At 38.8% G+C, this 21,468-nt stretch overlaps 1 protein-coding gene across 1 annotated transcript; it reads right to left on the reverse strand.

Moving 5' to 3' along the window:
• Window positions 1–497: 497 nt before the first annotated feature.
• Window positions 498–16,760, reverse strand: Eif1ax (eukaryotic translation initiation factor 1A X-linked). The gene is made up of 7 exons (XM_027927405.2): window positions 16,506–16,760; window positions 10,572–10,655; window positions 6,931–7,034; window positions 5,942–5,992; window positions 4,244–4,325; window positions 2,571–2,662; window positions 498–846 (listed from the first exon to the last, which is right to left on the reverse strand). The coding sequence occupies exons 1-7, from the start codon at window positions 16,519–16,521 to the stop codon at window positions 841–843; spliced, it is 435 nt and encodes a 144-aa protein (XP_027783206.1). The 5' UTR covers window positions 16,522–16,760; the 3' UTR covers window positions 498–840.
• Between the last annotated feature and the right edge of the window lie 4,708 nt (window positions 16,761–21,468).

A 21,468-nucleotide genomic window follows, 5' to 3' on the forward strand; every position in this document is an offset into this window, starting at 1 on the left:
TGGGTGCCACCTAGTGCTCAATTTCTGTAACTACCACCTTTACAAATTAAAATTTGCTATTATAACCCAGGTTCTAAAACTACATTTTAGAAATATTCCCCATCCCCCATGGTTACAATGGCAAAATAAGATCATGAAAAGAATGCACATGATATCAAAATTAGTGTAAAAGTAAATGCTACTTAAATATGAAAAAACAGGTGTATTGTTTTGACTTCAAATGCAGATTTCTTTTTTTTTTTGAGAATTTTAATATTTATTTTTTAGTTTTCGGCGGACACAACATCTTTGTTTGTATGTGGTGCTGAGGATCGAACCCGGGCCGCACGCATGCCAGGCGAGCGTGCTACCGCTTGAGCCACATCCCCAGCCCTCAAATGCAGATTTCTGCCTCCTTCAAAATTTTTAGGGAACATTTGGTAACTGGAATATACAGAAAAATTCTGTATAGTCAACAGGCTAGTCAAAAGTAGGGCTTAATTATAATTCATAACAAGTACAAGGCAAATGGTTTATTCAAAACATCCATTTACTTACTGCAAGTGGTCAAAGTAGGAAAGGCAGTAATGTATTTTTTTTTCTTTTTTCTTTTTTTAAATAGATGTGCTCTTCTATCCATAAGCTCCATTACATCAATAGCATAAAATGGGCTTAATGTTTCACTTAAGATAATTCAGCATTATCAGTTTTAAGGAAACAAATACCTTAGAAACAAATCAGTCTGCCTTAACAAATCACAATCATGCTAATGAAAATTTAATCTTCTTTTAGGGTTATGGCCAAAATCCAAACTGCAGGACAATCTTCCGAAAAATTGGAATGTAAAGTGTTGAGTTCGATTTAGATCTGAAAAGGAAAAGAATATCAGGTCAAAGAAAACAACAATTATCCTCAATTCTAGTCTGCTATCAGTCCCTCTTTATGCTCTCCTTTGTAATGTTTATGTTATACAGAATATTCTTAATAGAGTGTATCCTTCCTTCCTTTCTTTTGTGCTAGTGATCTGAGATTTTATATTGTGGGAGCATTATCTCTTTAAGAACTGGACAAGCATCTCCTAATTCTCTTCTTCTCAATATGATTGTAGGAATATAGCTAGAAAACCTCTAGAGAGATGTCTAGAGAAAAAGGTATTGTTCTCAGGTGATTTAGCACACCCTTACAAAATGCTCAATAGAAATCAATTACCTTTAATAACCACTACCTTAGTCTGCTGGGCCCAGTTTTGAGAAGGTATGGGCACAGAATCAGAAATTCTTTTGAGAAAATCTTGCTTTGCTTAGATCCTCAACCTATCACTTCAGAGTGTGTGGCTTCACACTCATGCATTTTCTCTGGTTAAGTTCCTGAATTTTCTAAAGAGGCTTTCTATTTGAGCACAGCCATCAAAAATATTTGGATCAGTTCTTAATTCTTAACACACTGGCTACATGTCAAGTTCTTGTCACTTGAATATAACTGTTAATTCTACTGTCGTAACAGTTGTTAGAATCTTAGCTCAGGATCTCCAAAGTGAAGTACATTAAAAAATAATAAAACAATGCGTTTATTTTTCCCTTTTCATTTTCTATTTGGGGTATGCTTTAAAATGTACACAATGATAGTTGTGTACATTGAGTTTAATTCTTGGTGTGAGTATTCTGAATGATTTGGAGATGCACTGAAATGTAAGATGGACTGAAAGATGAATTGAGATATATGATTAATCAAGTATCTACAGGTTCTGGATCCACTGATTTTAACCAACCACACAGAGGAAACATTTCAAAAAATGTGGTCTGTATTCAACATATATACTTGTCATTAGTCCCTGAACAATACAGCATTACAAATATTTACTGAGCATTAACATTCACACTGTATTAGGTATTAGTAATCTAGAGATGACTTAAAGTATTTGAGAGGACACACACAGGTTATATAAAATACTACACCTTTTCATAAGGACTTGAATACCTGTAGATTTTTATATCCTTGCAATGTGTGTGTTGTGTGTAGGTATGTGTCTATCTGCCTGTCCTGAACTATGATCTGAGATGATTGTACAGAAGTGTTAACTGTAGAATCTTGGCGGTGGATATCACTTGTGGAGCCTAAATCAGACGTCCCCAAGACTGGCCTTGGTATCTCTTAAAAGCTCTGGCAATTCTATTACAGAATCTTGGTCAGGAACAATTACTCTAGGTATTTTGAAATTATATATTTGAATCAAATAAAATATTATTAGTTTTGATTATGTACATAGATACTTTGGGAACCTTATTTCACATGTATAGGGGATTGAAAAGCAGGGCTTATGATTATGATTACAGTGTCTGGCATTCATATTGCCAAAGCAAACATTTTTAGGAAGAAATATTGAAAAGGGCTGTTTAGAGTTCCCAAAATAAAAATAACAGTTTGGTTATTTTGTAAATAATTCTAAGGACTTTAATTCATGGACAAGATCCAAAATATACTCATCTAAGTGTTCCATATTCCCAGAATAAATGAAACTTAGTGCAAAGGGCTGGCTTTTCCATGCATAACTCATCAACGGAAATCAGAAAATGCAGAGTGCATCTACTTACATCATCAATGTCCTCATCATCATCTCCAATGTCATCAAACTGAATTTCATCATCATCTCCAGGACCGAATGTATCAGTTTCATTGATTTTAGCTGAAGACACAATAACAGATTGAAGTATACAAGGAGACTCTCATAAGTCAATGTTTAGTTTAATTTAATCAAAGTTTTCATCATAAGGAAAACTTTCCAAACTTCTACCTACCAACACTACTATACAGAACAAATTTCCAAGCAAGGTTATAGCTTTGTCAAGACAGAGTATTTATGTTATAATTATCTTTTGTCCACAGGGGTATTTTTAGCAAGGCAGGCTCTAACTATACTAATTCTGAAGCTATTTACAACTTCCAGGTAGACTTCAAAAAATGTTTGAGCACATACTAACAACTCTATTTCTTTAAGGAAAACTGGTTTGCATTGATGTCTGAGTCATCAACCAGAAAGATTTGGTCAAATCATGCTTAGGCCTACAACAATCACATGCTATTCCTATTTCCAGATATATTACCATTTTCTATGTCACAAAGGCTAAATAAATAATTTCAGTGGAATTTTCATGATTACATAAGACTGTTTCCATAATAAAATACAATGGGTCAAAAAATAAAAATAACTGCTAAGCAAAAAAATGTAGGCTTACAAATTAGTATATAAAGTACATTTCCCCTATGATGAGATTATGAAAGATTTAATTTTTTAAGTTTTCTGCATAAAAAATGCATTACTTGCTGGGCATGATGGCATACACTTGTAACCCTAGCAACTCAGGAATCTAAGGCAGGAGGATCACAAGTTCAAAGCTAGCCTCAGCAACTTAGCAAGACCCTGTCTCAAAATAAAAAAGAGCTGGGAACATGGCTCAGTGTTTAAGTGCCTCTGGGTTTAATCCCTGGTTTGAAAAAAAAAAGGAGGGGGGAGCATTACTTTTGTATTTGGAAGGAGTGGAACTAAGAATATTAGTTCTAAAATTTTACAGAGGGCTGGGGCTGTAGCTTAGAGGCAGAGTGCTTGCCTAGCATGCAGGAGGCACTGGGTTCAATCCTCAGCACCACATAAAAATAAACAAATAAAATAGGGCTGGGGATGTGGCTCAAGTGGTAGCGCGTTCGCCTGGCATGCGTGTGGCCCGGGTTCGATCCTCAGCACCACATACAAAACAAAGATGTTGTGTCTGCCGAGAACTGAAAAATAAATATTAAAAAATTTAAAAAATAAAAAATAAAATAAAGGCATTCTGTCCATTTACAAGAAAAATTAAAAAATAAAAAAAAGTCTTACAGGATGCAATGATACAGGGACATAATGGATTGAAAACTGATTTTTTTTCTTGTGGCGCTGGGTATCCAGCCCATGGCCTTGCATATACTAGGTCAAGTGCTCTACTGAGCCCCACCCCCAACTCTCCTCCAAAGGAATTTTTAAAAAGTACTATAACAAAATTATTCCTTTCACTGGCATTATACAGAAGTTAAAGGTTTATAATAAAATGAACTTACTAAAACTGTATTTTAGCAGGAACAGAATTCAGTAATTTCTTTTATAGTATCTAGTATTATGACATAAGCAGGCATTAAAAGTAACCAACTAAAGCAGACAAAATCCACAAAATTCTACAAAAATTCCTCTACCTAAACACTGATAACCCAAACACCATATGACAAGTGGCATTACCATGCTCCGGAAGCTCGCCATAAGCCTTCAGACTTCTAGCTTCATCTGCATTGTATTTTAAAATAACATCAGCTTTGTTATCCTTAAATAGAAACAAGAATTTTAGAACTGATTACACATACAAAAATATTATCAGTTATTTTACAAATTATTTTTGAATTGAATAACAACATCAAGTCTCACTGTTCTGTTATAAACCTTCCTAAAAGTTTTCTCCTACCTTTGAAAAACATCCTTGGGTTTAACCCAGAAGGAAGTAGGTTATGTGCATGACTAAATAATGAGCTTAGGAAAGATATTTACTGATCTTACTTTAAGAACAGAACTGTGAGCTGGGCTTGGTGGCGCACGACTGTAATCCTAGTGGCTCAGGAGGCTAAGACTGGAGGATCACGAGTTCAAAGCCAGCCTCAACAACAGTGAAAAGCAAGTCAGTGAGACCCTGTCTCTAAACAAAATACAAAATAGGGCTGAGGATGTGATTCAGTGGTCAAGTGCCTTGAGTTCAATCCCCACCCCCACCCCCCACCCAGTAAAAAGAACCAACCCCAGCCCCCTCTTTAGGTATTTCTGATACAAAAGTTCCACTGACAAATACTGCCTTAAAGTTTACACTTCCCCATTTGAAATGAATGACCCAATTAAGGAAGAAAACTGATCACTTCAGCCCATTGGGATCTTGTTAAGGTGCATGATCTGATTAAAGAGGCTTGGGACTAGGGTCCAACAAGATCCCAAAAGACAGTGATGCTACTGATCTCTGGGCCACCCTTTAAGCAGCAGGGGTATAGAAGGATCATGGGAGATTGCTAGTCAGAATGTTACTCCTTTCAGAACTTTGGTGTCCTTTCTAATGGGGAATTAATTTTTCTTCCTACTTCTGGGGTTAAGATCAAAAGAAGAAGATGGATATTAAAATGGTTTATGAATTTAAAGCAGGCTTTCTCAACCAAGGCAATAATGATCATTATGAACAGGATAATTCTTCGTTGTGGGATGCTATCCTGTGCCTTGTAGGATATTCAGCATCACCTCCAGCCTCTAACTATTATGCCAGTAACACTATCCACCTCTCACAGTTGTGACAATCAGAAAAGTCTCCAGGTGCTGACAAATCCTAGAAGAACAAAATCACCCAGAACTGAGAACCCAATGATTTAAATAATTCTTTATTGGGACTATAAAAATACAGATACTATCAAATGGAGATGAGTTCTAAAAGGTAAAAGTCAAGTGGATCTCCCAGATCCATAAAGTTCAGATCATAAAGGGCAACTACCATTTTCTTCCCCAGGTACTCATCTACATTTAAAGCATAAATTTATATCAATAGTGTATGCATTTTGTAATTACTCACATGCCTGTTTTATTCTCATAACAGGCTATATGCCTTTTCTGGGATGGGCACCTGACTCAGTATATGCCCTACAGTAATGGTTCACAGGTTTTTATTTAAGACTTATACATTTTAAAAACTTGGGGAAAGAGGCTAAATGTAAGATTATATTTTTATTTCACCATCTAAGAACAATAAACCACCATGATATATTATGGCTCATTCCAAAAAAGGGGAAAACTTTTTAAATATTAAAAAAAAGAGAAAACAGATCGTTTAGCTTTTAAAAAAACTTTATGTATGTATTAACTCCACAGATGGGCATCTGGAAAACATAATCCCTGGAATCATCAAAATTTTACCTGGTAGTCTCGAAGACCAACCAATATGATGTCTGAAGTATTTATCCAAACCTACAAAAGAAAAAAATCATTGTACAACATATTTAAAATAAAAATGAAGAGACTGTGAACCACTCCAAGTGGTTATCTACTAGAGAATAGAAAATTATGTGGTTTTATTTTCTTCTGTATTCCACCTACCCACATATACACAGCTCCCTTTAGTTTGGGAACAGAGGATTAATAGTACCAAATTTTAAAAAGTCACAAAATCAGAGCTGGGACTTTTTTTTTTTTTTTTTTTTTTGGTGCAAGAGATTAAACATAGGGACATGCTAAGCACAGCTCTACCACTGAGCTACGCCATCAGTCCCAGTGAGTGATGCCTATTCAAATTTTATTAATATGCTTTATAGCCATCCCACTCAATACAGAATCCAAAATAGGTCTACCTATCAGGTCCCTTATGGCTTCTTAAAACAATAGTTCCCAGCCTGTCCCCCCCTTTCATAACATTAACATTTTAAGATTTTTTTTTTAGTTATAGATGGACACAATATCTTTATTTAATTTATTTATGTGGTACTGAGGATTGAACCCAGTGCCCCATGCATGTGAGACAAGCACTCTACCACTAAGCCATAACCCCAGCTCAACATTTTAAGAGGTTATTTGCTTTGTAGAATGTCCCTCAATTTTCACTTGTTGGCTATTTCCTCAATGCTTCAGATTCAAGTTAAATATACTGGGTAGGAATACAACATAGGCAATGCAAAATATTCTTTATAAACAATGGAATATATATAAAATTACCAGCAAGACACTGTCATTTGACTAACAGGTAAATTGCTAAGCCCATAAAAACTGCAGGTGTGTGTGGGGGTAGGGGATATAGCTCAGAATTAAAGAGTGTGCCCTGGGGTTGAGCCTTAGCACTCACCCCACCACAAAACTATAGAGGCATTCCCTCACCAATTTTATATTAGATTAAAACAAATCTCCACACCTACCTTTTTTCTCAATTTCCCTCTGATGTGACATAACCTCTTTACACCATCGAAACACATTGCTTCTAATCGTCCATTTCCCAACATTTTGATTACTTGAGCATACTCTGGGGAGGTGGAAAAAAAGGAGGGTATGAAATACTGAACAATTTTTGATAAAAGTAAACTTAAATACATGCAGTAAAAGTATAAATACAATGAAGGAGTTATAAATACCACGCTAGTTAATGGTAGAGCCAGAACCAAGACTCTGTAATGCCATTTTTATAACTTGTACCTATTAGACATGTTTTAGTTATCTATTCATTTTGAATAAGTAGACTGTTGTCTTTATGACTGTATGCTCTATTTCTGGAGATCAAAGGTGGTTTATCCCAAAATGAATATTATACATCATAAATCTCTCACATTCTTTTACTCTTTTCTCTTAGAGTCTTTAGAAGCAAAACTCAAGGAGAGTTCTTAAAGCCAGAAAGGTGTTTCCAAGTAAAACACCAATTTTTTTTGGTGGTATTGGGGAATGAACCCAGGAGTATTTTGACTCTGAGCTACTTCCCCAGCTCTTTTTAAATATTTTGAGATGGGGCTTGCTAAGTTCACCAAGCTGGCCTCCTGTCTCAGCCTCCCAAGTAGTTGGGATCACAGGTATTTGTCCAGTTTAAAATGCCAAATTTTTATTTATTTATTTTGAACTCAGGGGCACTTAACCACTGAGCCACATCCTCAGCCCTTTTTTATTTCTCTGAGACAGGGTTTTACTAGTTGCCTAGGGTCTCACTAAATTGCTGAGGCTGGCTCTGAACTTATGCTCCTCCTGCCTTGGCCTCCTAGGCTGCTGGAATTCCAGATGTGTGCCAACATGCCGTGCGTGCAAAATGCCAAATTTTTAAATAGAATCTTTTCAAATGGGTACCCAGGTAGTTACCCCATTTCACTGCCAATAGAAAATACTCTGAGAAGATTATGTGACCCAAGGATGGTGGTAGTAGCACGTGGGACACAAGACTTCAGACACTTTAGGTTACCCATATAACTGATCCCCAAAGAGGATATACACCAACTTGTAAACATACTGAGAATATCTGAAAGGCTCAACCATGGGGCTGATGTGTAGAAGTGAGTTATTCAGACTACAGTGAACCTAGTGCCTCAGGAAGACTGGTCCATTCAGAGGCAGTCTCTCTTTAAAGTAGAAAAAAAACATGAAAAAAAGTATTGTCTGCCTAAATAAACACAACTGATAATAGAGGCAAAAGTTACTGAAGCTAAGAAATGAAAGGTCTTGTCAGGCATGGTGGTGCATGACTGTAATCCCAGCAACTCGGGAGGCATGGTGGTGCATGACTGTAATCCCAGCAACTCAGGAGGCTAAAACAGGAGGATTGCAAATTCAAGGTCAGCCCCAGCAACTCAGTGAGACTCTAAGCAACTTAGTGAGACCATGTCTCAAAATAAAAAAATAAAAGAGCTTGGGATGTAGCTTAGTGGTAAAGACCCTGGGTTCAATCCTCAGTATACCCCCACCCCACAAAAAAATGATCTTTTAGCCAGAAAACATGTTTCATTTTTAGTCACTTATGTGTACAGCATGAATATATTTACCAAAAATTCTATAAAAAGGCTATCAAGAAAAGTTATTTGCTGGGCTGGGGTTGTGGCTCAGTGGTAGAGTGCTTGCCTAGCATGTGCAAGGCCCTGTTCGATCCTTAGCACCACATAAAAATAAATAAATAAATATAATAAAGGTATTGTGTCCAACTACAACAGCAACAACAACAAAAGTTATTTGCTGAAGTGCTGAAAATTGAGGCAATTGGTGATACTGGAATATAATCCTATTACTATTTAATTACCTGTGTGTGATATGTAGTTCTATTGCAGTTATATAAAACAATAGGCTTAGCTTTAGGAAACACATGATGAAGTAAGGGAAAAGAAACATGTCTTCAACTAAATTTCAATTGGTCCAGGAAAAACCAAACTAAATCAAACCAAAACCATGCATTTCTTTTTTTTTTCTTTTGTATCAGGGATTGAACCCAGAGGAGCTCAACCACTGTGCCATATCCCCAGCAAACTCCCCGCCCATTTTTTTTTAAATACTTTTTTTAGCTGTAGTTGGACACAATACCTTCATTTTATTTATTTATTTTTATGTGGAGCCAAGGATTGAACCCAGAGCCTCACACGTGAGTGCTCTACCCCAGCGCCCACCCCCAGCCCTTTTTATATTTTATTTTGAGACAGGATCTCTCTAAGTTTCATAGGACCTTGCTTAATTTCTGAGGCTGATTTGAACTTGTGATCCACCTGCCTCTTCCTTCTGAACTGCTGAGATTACAGGCTTGTGCCACTGTGCCCGGTATGCATTTCTTAATACACATGCGTTGAAGGATTTAAGGGAGTTCATTATACTAAAATCACAACTTTTCTTTAGGTTTGAAATTACTCAAAAATAAAAATGTGGGGGAAAACACAAGTGATCTAGTCAGAAATTATGTTATATACCTTGGTTTGGCATTGACAAAAATCTTAACCAGTCTATAAAAGTCAATTGATTGTTTAGTTTTACCCTACTATATTTTATGAAATCATAAGTTAATGGCACTGGAGAACGGAGAGGCCTATAATGACCTCAGATTCTTCCTTCAACTACAGATGATATTCTGAACATATCATGTAGCATCATTTATTGGCAAAAATGTCCACTAAGCTGGTGCATGGTTGTAATCCCAGGTACCAAGTAGGCTGAGGTAGGAGGATCACTAGTTCAAGATAAGCCTCAGCAACACAGCAAGACCCTGTATCAAAAAAAATTTGGGGTGCTGGGGATATAGCTCAGTTGGTTGAGTGCTTGCCTTGTATGCACAAGGCCCTGGATTCAATCCCCAGCACCACAAAAAAAATTTTTTTTGGTACTGAGGATTGAATCCAGGGGTGCATAACCAGTGAGCCACACCCCCAGCCCTTTAAAAAATATTTTATTTAGAGACAGGGTCTCTGAATTGCTAAGTGCCTTGCTAAGTTGCTGAGGCTGGCTCTGAACTCACAATCCTCCTACCTCAGCCTCCCAAGCTGTTGGAATTACAGTTGTGTACCATGGCATCCGGCAAAAATTTTTTAAAAAGAGTGGAACAGGAATATAGCTCAGTAGTAGAATACCCGAGTTCAATTCCCAGCCCTGGGGAAAAAAAATCCACTGAATCAAGAAACTGTCAACTACAGCTGTTCAAGAATGTGCAATTCGTTCTTCACACAGAAAAATACAGAAAAACATTTTAACTCTGGTTCTAGAAACAGTTCACCTGTGGATGGCTAGCCACCACCAGAACACCAACAAGAATGGACTATTTACAGGGCCATCACAGGGCTGTACCATGGCTGTGTCCTGGTCATCTTTAAGTCATAACTCAAGTGTTCACATAAGTCAAGGAAACTTGTGTATAAATCCTCAATGCAGACTGACACCAGGAAATATTATGGAAAGAAAGGCTCTAGAAATGCAAGAAATGGGAAATGGAGAACAAAAAGGACAAGAGATTTACTGCTCAGGATTATGAATAGGATCCCCTTTAGAGATCTAATTCCATATTTAAGGAGGAAAAGATGTTACAAAAACAAGACTAACACATGAAACCACTTACCTTGCCCATCCTCTTTGAACACCAGCTCTCTTTTTTCAGACTCATTTTCATTCTTACCTCTGCGTCTATTTTTACCTCCTTTACCTAATCATTTTTTAAAAAGAAAAAAACATATAAATTATTTGCAAAACAGTATGAAAAGAAACATTAAAATAAGGCTTATAAATTATATTTTAAATCACTAAAGTGAAAAATTCACCTAATTTGAGTACTCTTAATCATATTTAATATTGTTAACATACCACCCTCCCCACTCTTCATGGATTTTTCTTTGGGGATTTTTCTGACCCAAAATACAAATAGCAAATATTATAAAGTCAGGCATCATGGTGCAAGCCTGTATTCTCAGACACTCTGGTAGCTGAGGTAGGAGGATCACAAGTTTGAGGCCAGCCTGGGCAGTTTAAGGAGACCCTCTACTAGAGATACAGCTCAGTGCAGATTACTTGCCTAGTGTGTGTGATACCCTGGGTTCCATTCCCAGTGCTACCACCACCAAACACATACACACAGAGAGAAATACACAGACAAACATTTTAACTTAGCACACATCCTTTCCAAATAAAACCACAATTCCATACAAATTCCTTGTTTTTCATTTCTTTTTAATACAAACTTGGATCTTTGGGTGTGTTCTGCTAACAGAAAACAAAAGAATGAAAAATAAGAAAGAAGAAAAACTCTCACAAAAATATATAGAACGCCTCATGAATTCGCCCCATACACATTCTTGTAGTAAAATCTTGAGTGCCTTTGGAAGGAATTAGATGTTTCTAAGATGAAGTGAACAGAGTGTCTGGACAAAGAACTGTGGTTTTTCACTTTTGGTATACAGCAGAGTACTCAATCACTGAAATCTCCATTCAAAATTCAATTTACTCTTTTTTTTTGAATTTTTAATATTTATTTTATAGTTTTCAGCAGACACAACATCTTTGTATGTGGTGCTGAGGATCGAACCCGGGCTGCACGCATGCCAGGTGAGCGCGCTACCGCTTGAGCCACATTCCCAGCCCTCAATTTACTCTCTTTTACAAAGATGATCCTTAAATGATACCCTTGTTGTTTGTTATATATTCACAGGAACTATGCTCTTAACTACCATGCAACCATGCTATCTATTTTGTCATGATTATCTCTATGAGATAATTTATTCCCAGTTACCAATGAGTTCACTGAAACTCAGATAAGTTAAATAACTCACTTAAGATCACAGTCAGTGAGCAGGGTCACCCAGACTCCCCCCCTAATCCTTTTTTGCTTCTAGTTCTTAAATTAGGTACCTCTCTAAAGCATTTTGCTCTCTTTTCAGAAATCTAAACCACATGCTGGATCTTGATAAATTCTATAAGTGTCTTGTCTCTCTCCTTCCTGAAACCTCAAGAAAGGAGCATTTGTAGGAAATGATGAGGGGATGTGAAGTTATAGCTACTGAAATGAACACACTGATTCTGTTGTGATACAGCAAGAACAACTCCAGGAACTACAAGAGTTTGAATTTTTATCTTATAAGATGCAGCTTAGACTGGATATTTGAAGTTAAAAAGGTGCTAACTGCCCCAACTTTGAAACAATGAAGATGTCCTTTATTTGGTTGGTGAATGGATAAACAAACTGTGGTACATCTATATAATGGAATATTAGTGATAAAAACAAAATAATTGTGATGTCCTGAAGAGACATGGAGGAACCTTAAATGCGTACTGGTAAGTGAAGGAAGCCAACTTGTAAAGGCTATGTACTGTATGACTGCAACTATATGAGACATCCTGAAAAAAGCAAAACTATGGAAACAGTAAAAAGATCAGTGGTTGCCAGGAGTTTGGGAGGGAGAGATGAATATATGGAGGAGATACTCAAGGCAGTGAAACTATTCTGTATGATACTGTAATGGTGCATTCATATACCAACCCTAATGTAAACCATGGACTTTGGTTAATAATGTATCTCTACTGGCTTAGTAATTATAACAAAGTACCATACTAATACACGATGTAAATAATGAAGAAAATGAGGGTGGGGGAGTGAGCAGAGAACAAATGGGAACTTTGTTATTTGCTTCTAGTTTTTCTGTAAACCTGAAGCTGCTCCAAAAAGCCTATTAACAATAACAACAACAAAAGCAGTAAGGTACACAAAGATACAATCAACAAATATGGACTGTGATGAGCAAATATATGATACATTATGAAAAAAATTTAAAAACCAGATCTTCATATTAAAAGATATTTAAAAGACCTGTCAGCCAGTCAACACACAGACCATATCTGGATCCTGACTTGGTGTGGATGATGCAAGATTAGTAATGAATTGGGAGTATCTGGAGTTAGGAGATGTTTATACAAAGGTTCATTATACTGTTTTACTTGAAATTTCATTTAAAAATAAGTGAAAAAGGAAGGTAGAAGAAGGGTATAAAACTACCAATGATATGAAAAAAAGAAATACATATTTGCTTATATATAAACTATTCTCTGAAGGACACACAGAAAATGTAAATATATTTACTACTCAAATTTTTTAAATAAAAAATCCTTTTTATGGGCCTGGGATTGTGGTTCGATGGTAGAGTTCTCACCCTTGCACTTGTGAGGCACTGGGTTCAATCCTCAGCACCACATATAAATAAATAAAATAAAGGTATATAAAAGATCCTTTTACAAAATGCAGAGCAGACCTAGCTTAGAGCATATGAAGAGGAAAAACTAGTCAGAATAATATTTATGAGATGGAAATGAGAGCTGTGACCAGATGTGGAGGGGAAAAGAAGGGGGAGAGTAAAGGATGCCCAGGGCTTTCACACAAACCCCTTAGGGTCATCAATTCAAGACTTTGTAAAATGAGGGAGTTAGTTCTAAAATTCTCATTGGAGTCTTTAAAAATTCTTAATTTCCCTCTCACCTATCATTTTTCTTCATACTTTAAATACAATTTCCCACCTTTTGAAGAAATTAATTTTTCTCTCACTTATCATCTTTATGCTAGTAATCTTATATCTCATCCCACTATTTCAATTTGGTATTATTCTCAGATTTCTAATGGCTCAGTGAATGGGCCTGTCATCAAACTCAATTTTATTCAAAGCTCAATTTACCTTCTTTTACAAAGCTTGTCCTTAATCAACATTGTTTCTGTTATATAACCTCAGCGACCATGCTCTTAACTACCTTATAATAATGCAAGCCAGGAACTGGGGTTGTGGCTCGGTGGTAGAGTGCCCGCCTAACACATGTGAGGTGCTGGGTTCAATCCTCAGCACCACATATAAATAAATAAATAAAATAAAAGTACTGTGTCCACCTACAATTAAAAAAAAAATGTAACCCATTTACTCATCACTTCCCTACTTTACCAGTAAGTTCACTGAAGCTACCTCTCCACAGTATTCTGTTCTCATCCCACAACCTAAACCACATTAGCAGTCATTTCCAAAAGGCAGGAGAAAGGCTGTTAAGTGGTAGTGATACCAAGGGACTCATGGGAAGAGCTTGGAAGCAGTAAAAATGTTCACAACCCAAATATAATCAAGAATGTGCGCCTGGCCACAAAGACACATATTTGACTTTCTAAAGCAGCACACTTACTCTCTCCTGAGCCAATGTCTGTCACCTTGCTCAATGCTATTGTTAGGTGGGCCACTACAATTTCAAGTTCAGTATTTGAGGCATTTTTAGGGAGCAAGAAAACTAATTTCTTGGAAAAAGACAAGTACTTCAAACCATTATGCCTGCCAGATCTTCAAACTAGAGCACAAGTTCTATTAGGGCCAGGATTATTCCTACTCTGTTCACTGGTTATATATCTGAGCTTGGCAATTCCTTAAATGAAGCAATTAAGAGTAGTCCAATATATTGCTAAGGAATGGTGATCTCAAAATCATAGGTAATAACCTCTTCAAAGAATTGGCTTTACAAGTACAGGAATTGACCTCAGTGGTTACTTCTAGAAAGAAAGGAAGAGAGTAAAAAGGGACCAGGGAGGGATGCACACAGGGCTTTGATTTGATGTGTGTTGTAATTCTTAAATTCACAATAATGAATTCCCAGGTGTTCATTATACTTTTGTATCTCTCAAATGTTATTTATTTAAAAAAAAAAAGATTCATTACTTGTCAACTTATCAGCCATGTAATGGGACGCTCCTTAAACTTTTGAAAGAGTAAGACCAGGTCTGAGTGTATGACAAAGTAGCATAAAGTAGAATAAACATTCTAACTTTTTAATCTTACTTTCTAGAATAGTTAGATTCTAAACTAAATCAAATTCTCAAATTCCTTCTTTAAACCAAACAGAAGTGTTTTGGAGAAATTTCCAAATGGTCTCTTTCTTAAGCAAAACATGAGGCTAGTGAACTAGGTGTGACTTTAGTGAACCAAAGGGGAACCTATTATTCACCAAAAGGTGCAATCAACAGAAGGGAAGTGACTTAGTCCAACAAATATTTATTGAGCATCTTCTAAGTAGCAAGTGCTGGCAATCTGATGTGATTAAGGCAGTTGCTATTCCGGTCCTTTAGAACTTATAGTCTAGTGAGGGAAGTGGAAATTTCATCACTCAAAGATGTGAATAAGATACTTATCGAAGTGATCCAGTTAACATGTCAGAATAAAGAATTCTATAGATTAAAAATTACAAAACTAGGTGTGGTGGCACATGCCTGTAATCCCAGCTACTTTGGGAGGGTGAGGCAGGGGGTACACCAGTTTGAGGCCTGCCTGGGCAATATAGCAAGATCCTGTCTCAAAAAAAGAAAGAAAGAAATGTTTTAAGACTTCTGAAGACTTATATATTTGTCCTCCCTTCTTTTTTGTAGCAAAAAATCTTGCTAACAAAAAAGACCTGCAAGTTTTATTTCTGAGACCAGTAAGCTGTGTAGCAACTTGAAGGACTGAATCAAATAGTGAACAGAAGTGTGACCAAGTACCTTGAGAGTAATGAGTAGGGACAGCTACAAAACAGTTAAATAGAAAAGAGAACATAAGTAGGCATGGATCAGAGGAGAAGATCTTAAGATGAATACCAAAGAAGACTTATGGGCTGTGTAATATGCCCCTCTCCAGTGAAAAATACAAAGCTTTATCTATTTCTACTTGCACATTTTTCTTCAAGAAATTCTAAAGGTATTAAAAGTAAAAGAATGACTGTAAGTCTATAAAAAGGCGAATTTCCTTACTGAGTGTTCTGTTTTTACTTAGATTAAGCCTTCCGTTTTAGAAACCCCAAATAAACTTATCCTCGGCTGATAATTTGCCAACGTTTAGCCCCAGAATGAGAGAATAAAGGTTTTTTATTCCCATCTCAATATATACATGATCTTAAGCCAAGTCAGAAAACTTCGCTAAATATGGATGGAGTCTTGGGGGGGGGGGGGGAGTTAAACCTCATAAAGAAACGGAGCAAAGTAAATCTCTAGAGATGAACCTTAAAAAAGCATCAAGGCATCACAGTTTATTAAGGACAGAGAGGAGCCTCAACAATACTGAACAACTGTCCATAAAGAAGCCCATGCAGAGTACCAGATGGGCACGAGAGCAGTCATCACTCTTAAAGTTCAGAACGGATCCCAGGGCTTAACTTTCCCTGCGGGGTAAGTCCACAGGGACCCAACTGCGAAGGCCAGGAGATCCCAAGGAAGGTCCTGCGATAAGTCCCTGAAGCGCCGCGGTCAGTCTGGCGCGAACCAGGGGCAAGAGCCCACATTCTCCCACAGGAGGCCCTACAAAAATGGCGTCGGCTCCACCCCAATGTGACCAAACTGGGAAACAGGAGTAACTTCCTCGGCCCTCTCCAGAGCTCCAAGTCGCATGTGGAGCACCCAGGCACAGGCGGGCAGGGCAGGAAGGTCACTGCGGCCTGGGTTGACCTGGATGCTGCGGGCAGGGCCAGGGAAATCGGGCCGAGTAAAGCCGTGGTCTCGGGATCCGGGTGGCATTACCTTTATTCTTGGGCATGGCGGTGAAGGTGGACTCGCGGGGTCTCCGACTTCTTTCCGAGCGGGAGCGGCGGAGGAAGGGACTCCTCAGAGGGGCGCGATGGGAGACACGAAAGAGCGCGCGCGGGACCAAGCAGGCTCCTGGAGGCCGAGTAGCGTGCGCCGGAGAGTCTGGAGACTGGGTTCTTCCGAGATCCGCTTGCGCCCACGCTCGACAGCAGCAAATGGCGTCGCGGCTGCTTGCGTCGCCTTTCCCCGCCTCCCGCCGCTGGCAGGGCCCACTCCCCCCACCCCACCAGCCCTCCACCCCCGGCTCTAGGGCGCAGGCGTGGCCGACTAACCCTTATTGTTAGAGCCGAGGGAGCTGAGTTCTGGGAGGGTTCTGAGGCGCCTGAGAGCACGCAGGGGGCGGGACCGTGAGCCGGGAGGCGGTGGAGTCTGGGATTGGATGGACGCGGCCCTGAGTCATAGTAAGGGGAGGATTGAGGTAGCGCCGGCTGCTGTCTAGGCCAACCGTCTGTTGGTTTGTAACAAACCCGGCGTCTCCCGGTTTGACAACTTGCTGACTCATGAACCTCACAGCTAGCTCAGTTTTAATGTGGCCCTTTCACCCGCCCAGCCAGGCTGGGAACCTGAGGGTAAGGGGAGACCTGTCTGTTATCCATTACCAAAGCATATTTACATGGCACTTGTTAATCCTTTTTAAATGTCTTCCCTGCCTCCTTGTTGCTTATCACTACCAGCACTTAACAGATTGGCACACAGTGGGTGCTCAATACACATTGGAAAAAAGAAAGGAAGGAAAGACAAGTTAGGTGTTAGGGGATGAATTATGTCCCTCTAAAGTTTTTTTTTTTTTTTTTTTTTTGCACCAGATATGCAACCCAGGGGTGTTTAACCACTGAGCTACATCCGTATCCCTTTTTAAATTTTTTATTTTATTTTATTTTATTTTGAGACAGGGTCTGGCTAAGTTGCTTAGAGTATCGCTAAATTGCTGAGCCTGGCTTCAAATTTGCAGTTCTTAGGCCTCAGCCTCTTGAGTCATTGGGATTACACAAGTGTGTGCCACCACTCCTGGCTGGAAGTTCAAATGTTTAAAAATGGAAAGTATCTGTCAAGTGGGAATGTAGTTCAGTGGCCGAGTGCTTGACTAGTATGTGTGAGGCCCTGGGTTTGATCCCCAGCAACACACACGACACAAACACAAACACACGCACAAAATCTCTGTCAATTGCCTGATATAAAACCTCGAAGGACAAAATAAACATCAGGGTTCATTTCTCTATGATAGATAGCATGATTCCCATGTATGACTGTTCATCAGAATGACTGGGAAAGAGGTGAATCATGTGAACATCTGGGGGAAATACGTCGCAAGAGCAAAGCCTCTGTATAGAAGCATGTTTGGTATATTCAAGGAATAGTAAGAAGGAGCTGGGCATGGCTGTATGTACCTGTAGTTCCAGCTCCTGGGGAGGCTGAGGTGGGAGGCTGAGCCTATGATTTCAAGACCAGCATGGGTAAAATTGAGAGAACCTGTCTCTTTTTTTTTTTTTTTTAATTAAGAAGTAGCAAGAAGTCCAGTGTGGAAAGAATGCAACAAGCCAAGGGAAGAGTTTGGGGAGGTAAGATCAAGATCATAGAGGTAAGGAGACCAGATCTTTGAAATCCATAGGAAGTTTTAAACAGATTATTTTGACTTCTTTTAAGAATATGGGGGCTGGGGACATAACTGAGTTGGTAGAATGCTTGCCTTGCATACACAAGGCCCTGGGTTCAATTCCCAGTAACTAACACATACACAAAGAACAGACTGTAGGGGGCAAAGACGATAATAGAGATCATACCAGATGCTACTGCAGTTATCCAAGGAAAAGATAATAGTAGCTTGGAATAGAGTATAAGGTTTCTTTTGGGGATAATGAGAATGATAATTGCTGCATGCCTCTATACTAAAAACCACTGAATTGTACACTGTAAATTGGACTTTGTGGCTTATGAATTGTATCTCAATAAAAGTGTTCAGAAAAAGAAATGGGAGAATGGATCTGATCATGGAAAAATAAAATAATTGACAAATACTACTGGGGACTTAGCTGAGATTAGAAAATATTAGATTGCAGTGGTATCAGCTTGCATAATTGTATGGTTTCTTCCAACATACAGTGTCCAGAAGTGTATACACAGCATAAACCAAAGCAATCCAAGATTGGAGTTTTGTTCAATGGCTGCAGTATAAAGGCAAAGAGGTTAGGAAGTTCAGAGTGCTTCTGAGAGAAAAGTTCAGATGATCAATTATGAAGCTATGAGGTTCAGTCTGAGTGGTAAAGGAAATAGAGTGGATGAAATTTAAATTTTTAATAAGATTAACTATGCTTTTGAAGATCTGGCCTCTGCCTACCTCTTAAGCCTCAAGTCTTCTTATATTTTAAACTCTACATATACAAAACAGTTTGTTTTCTCAAGAACCTCCAATTTGTCTGAATCTCCATACATTTTGTTCTCCTCTTCTCCTTTCCTCTTTTAGGCCTCAGCTTAATCAGTTTCCTTGGAATGTCTACCCTAATTCCTAGGCAGCCTGTATATATATATATATATATTTTAAAGCATCATCCTACACTTCCTTTACCTATATTTTTTAGTGTCAATTCTATCAATCCAAGGTAGATTAACACAAAACTGCAGAAAGCATGACCATGACAAATACTCCTACTCCAGGTCAGCTTAAGGAGTCAGGAATTTCTCTAGGTAATCATGGCAAGTAGCCTAGTAAACTCTAAAGATATCCATGTCTAAATCCCTAGAAACTGTGTATATCATCTCACACGGTGAAAGGGAATTTAGGTTGCAGAAGCAATGAAGGTTGCTAATCAGTTGACCATGAGATGGAGCGATTATCCTAGATCATCTCCATAGATCAGATCTAATCACACAAATCCTAAGTGAAACAGGCAGAAGAAAGAGGTCAGAGAGATAGATGCATATGAAGAGGACCAGACTGCTATTGCTGTATTTTTTGTTGTTTGTTTGGTTTTTGCAGTGCTGGGGATGGAACCCAGGGCCTCCAGAGTGCTAGGCAAACACTCTTAATACTGAGCTGCCCCTGCAGCCCCAGGCATGCTGCTGCTTTTGAAGATGGAGGAAGGGTTCCATGAGTCAAGCTATACAAGTGGTCTTTAGAAACTGGAAAAGGCTAGGAAACACTTCTAACCAAGAACCTCCTGAAAGAAGTACAACCTAGGGCTGGAACTGTGGCTCAGCGGCAAAGCACATGCTTAGCATGTGCAAGACCCTGGGTGCGATCCTCAGCACCACATAAAAATAAATAAAGGTATAAAAAAATAAGAAGTACAGCCTAGCTTGAGACCCTTTTTTTTTTTAGCCCAGTGGCACCCATATTAAACTTCCAGCCTCTAGAACTGTAAGATAATACATTTTCATTGTTTTGAGTCACTAAATTTGTGGTTATTACAAAAGTGACAGAAAACAAATACAGTTAACATCCTTACAGTGTCTCAGTATAATGCCAACTAGAACTTACCACTGGCCATCATATCTGAATACCCAAATCTATATAAGCGGCTAACACCTAAACCAACTTGTTGAGAGCCACAGTTTCCTCAGAATGAGGCCTGGCATTTTTGCCAGAGGGAACGGTTGAAAGGTGACCCTGCTCCAGGATTAGGTCGGATCCTGCTGGGATTAGGGCGGATCGTGCCTGCTACTTTTGAGTTTCCATTGAGTTCTCTGGGGTTCTGAGAGAATTGGCCCGCGGAGCCCGGTGGAGGGAGTGTGTTCCTGGGAAGTGTGTATAGAGTGCCGGTGAGAATTCGGGAATAAAGAGTTGCTGTTTGAACCTACAAGGCTTGGTGGCGGCTTGGTTATTTTGTGCCCAGCCAGACTGCGGCACCAACTGTTATGGAATGAATTGTCTTCTCCAAATTCATAAGTTGAATTTCCAACCCCTGGTACCTCAGAATTAAATATCACAGTATTTTGAGACGTGACTGAATTAAGACCATTAGGATAGGGTCCTAAGGCAATATGATTGGTGCCCTTATAAAAAGGAACAGGCTGGACATGTAGCTCAGTGATAGAGAACTTAGAACATGGGCAAAGTTCTGTGTTCAATCCGAAGGAGGAGGAGAAGGAGAAGAAGGAGGGGGAGGAAGGGGAGGAAGGGGAGGAGGAGGAGGAGGAGGAGGAGGAGGAGGAGGAGGAGGAGGACATCCATGGTGCAGAAAGAGGGCACCATCTGTAGTCAAAGACAGAGGTCACAGCCTGCAGGTACCTGAATCTTGGACTTCAGCTTTCAGAACTTTGAGAAAATAAATTTCTATTGTTTAAGCCACCCAATCTGGTATTTCAGAATATAAAAACATTTACAGGAAAAGGGGTAACTTCAGGCTTATTATTAAGTACCCTCTCTATTAGAAATCAGTGACCTCAAATTTCCTTTCAAACATGCTAATGAGACTTGCTAGTAGAAAGACAATGGAAAAATCCTTCTAAATGCTTTTAGCAAGATATACTTTGTCAGCTTGGCATGGTGGTGCATGCTTGTAATCCTAGCGGCTCTGGTGGTTGAGGCAGGAGGATTGAAAGTTCAAAGTGAGCCTCAGCAACTTAATGAGGCCCTAAGCAACTCAGCAAGACTCTGTCTCTAAATAATATAAAAAGGGCTGGGGATGTGGCTCAGTGGTTGAGTGCCCCTGGATTTAATCATCAGTACCCCCCTCCCAAAAGATATACTTGGTCTTTATAGACGGCTTATTGTAAAACCTGCAATTCATGCTGTATGGCTGACTGGAGAGAACAGGGGCTCATCATTAAGTTGTGTAAATAATGAGGTATGAAAAGGCAAAGCTGAAAAAGCAAATGACTCCCTTTGTTTGAACAAGGTCTCCACATATAAATTCACCAGGAAATTTATCCTTTAATTCTGAACCCAAAATATACTGTA

The sequence above is a fragment of the Marmota flaviventris genome, chromosome X (assembly GCF_047511675.1).
Source record: "Marmota flaviventris isolate mMarFla1 chromosome X, mMarFla1.hap1, whole genome shotgun sequence".
NCBI lineage: Eukaryota > Metazoa > Chordata > Mammalia > Rodentia > Sciuridae > Marmota > Marmota flaviventris.

Excerpts from the sequence above, each read along its gene's own strand:
- Eif1ax (XM_027927405.2), bottom strand. Across the intron at positions 4,326-5,941 it reads TTGGTCTTCGAGACTACCAG|GATAACAAAGCTGATGTTAT; the intron begins GTAAAATTTTGA and ends TTTCTATTTAAG. Across the intron at positions 2,663-4,243 it reads TGGCGAGCTTCCGGAGCATG|CTAAAATCAATGAAACTGAT; the intron begins GTAATGCCACTT and ends TTGTGTCTTCAG.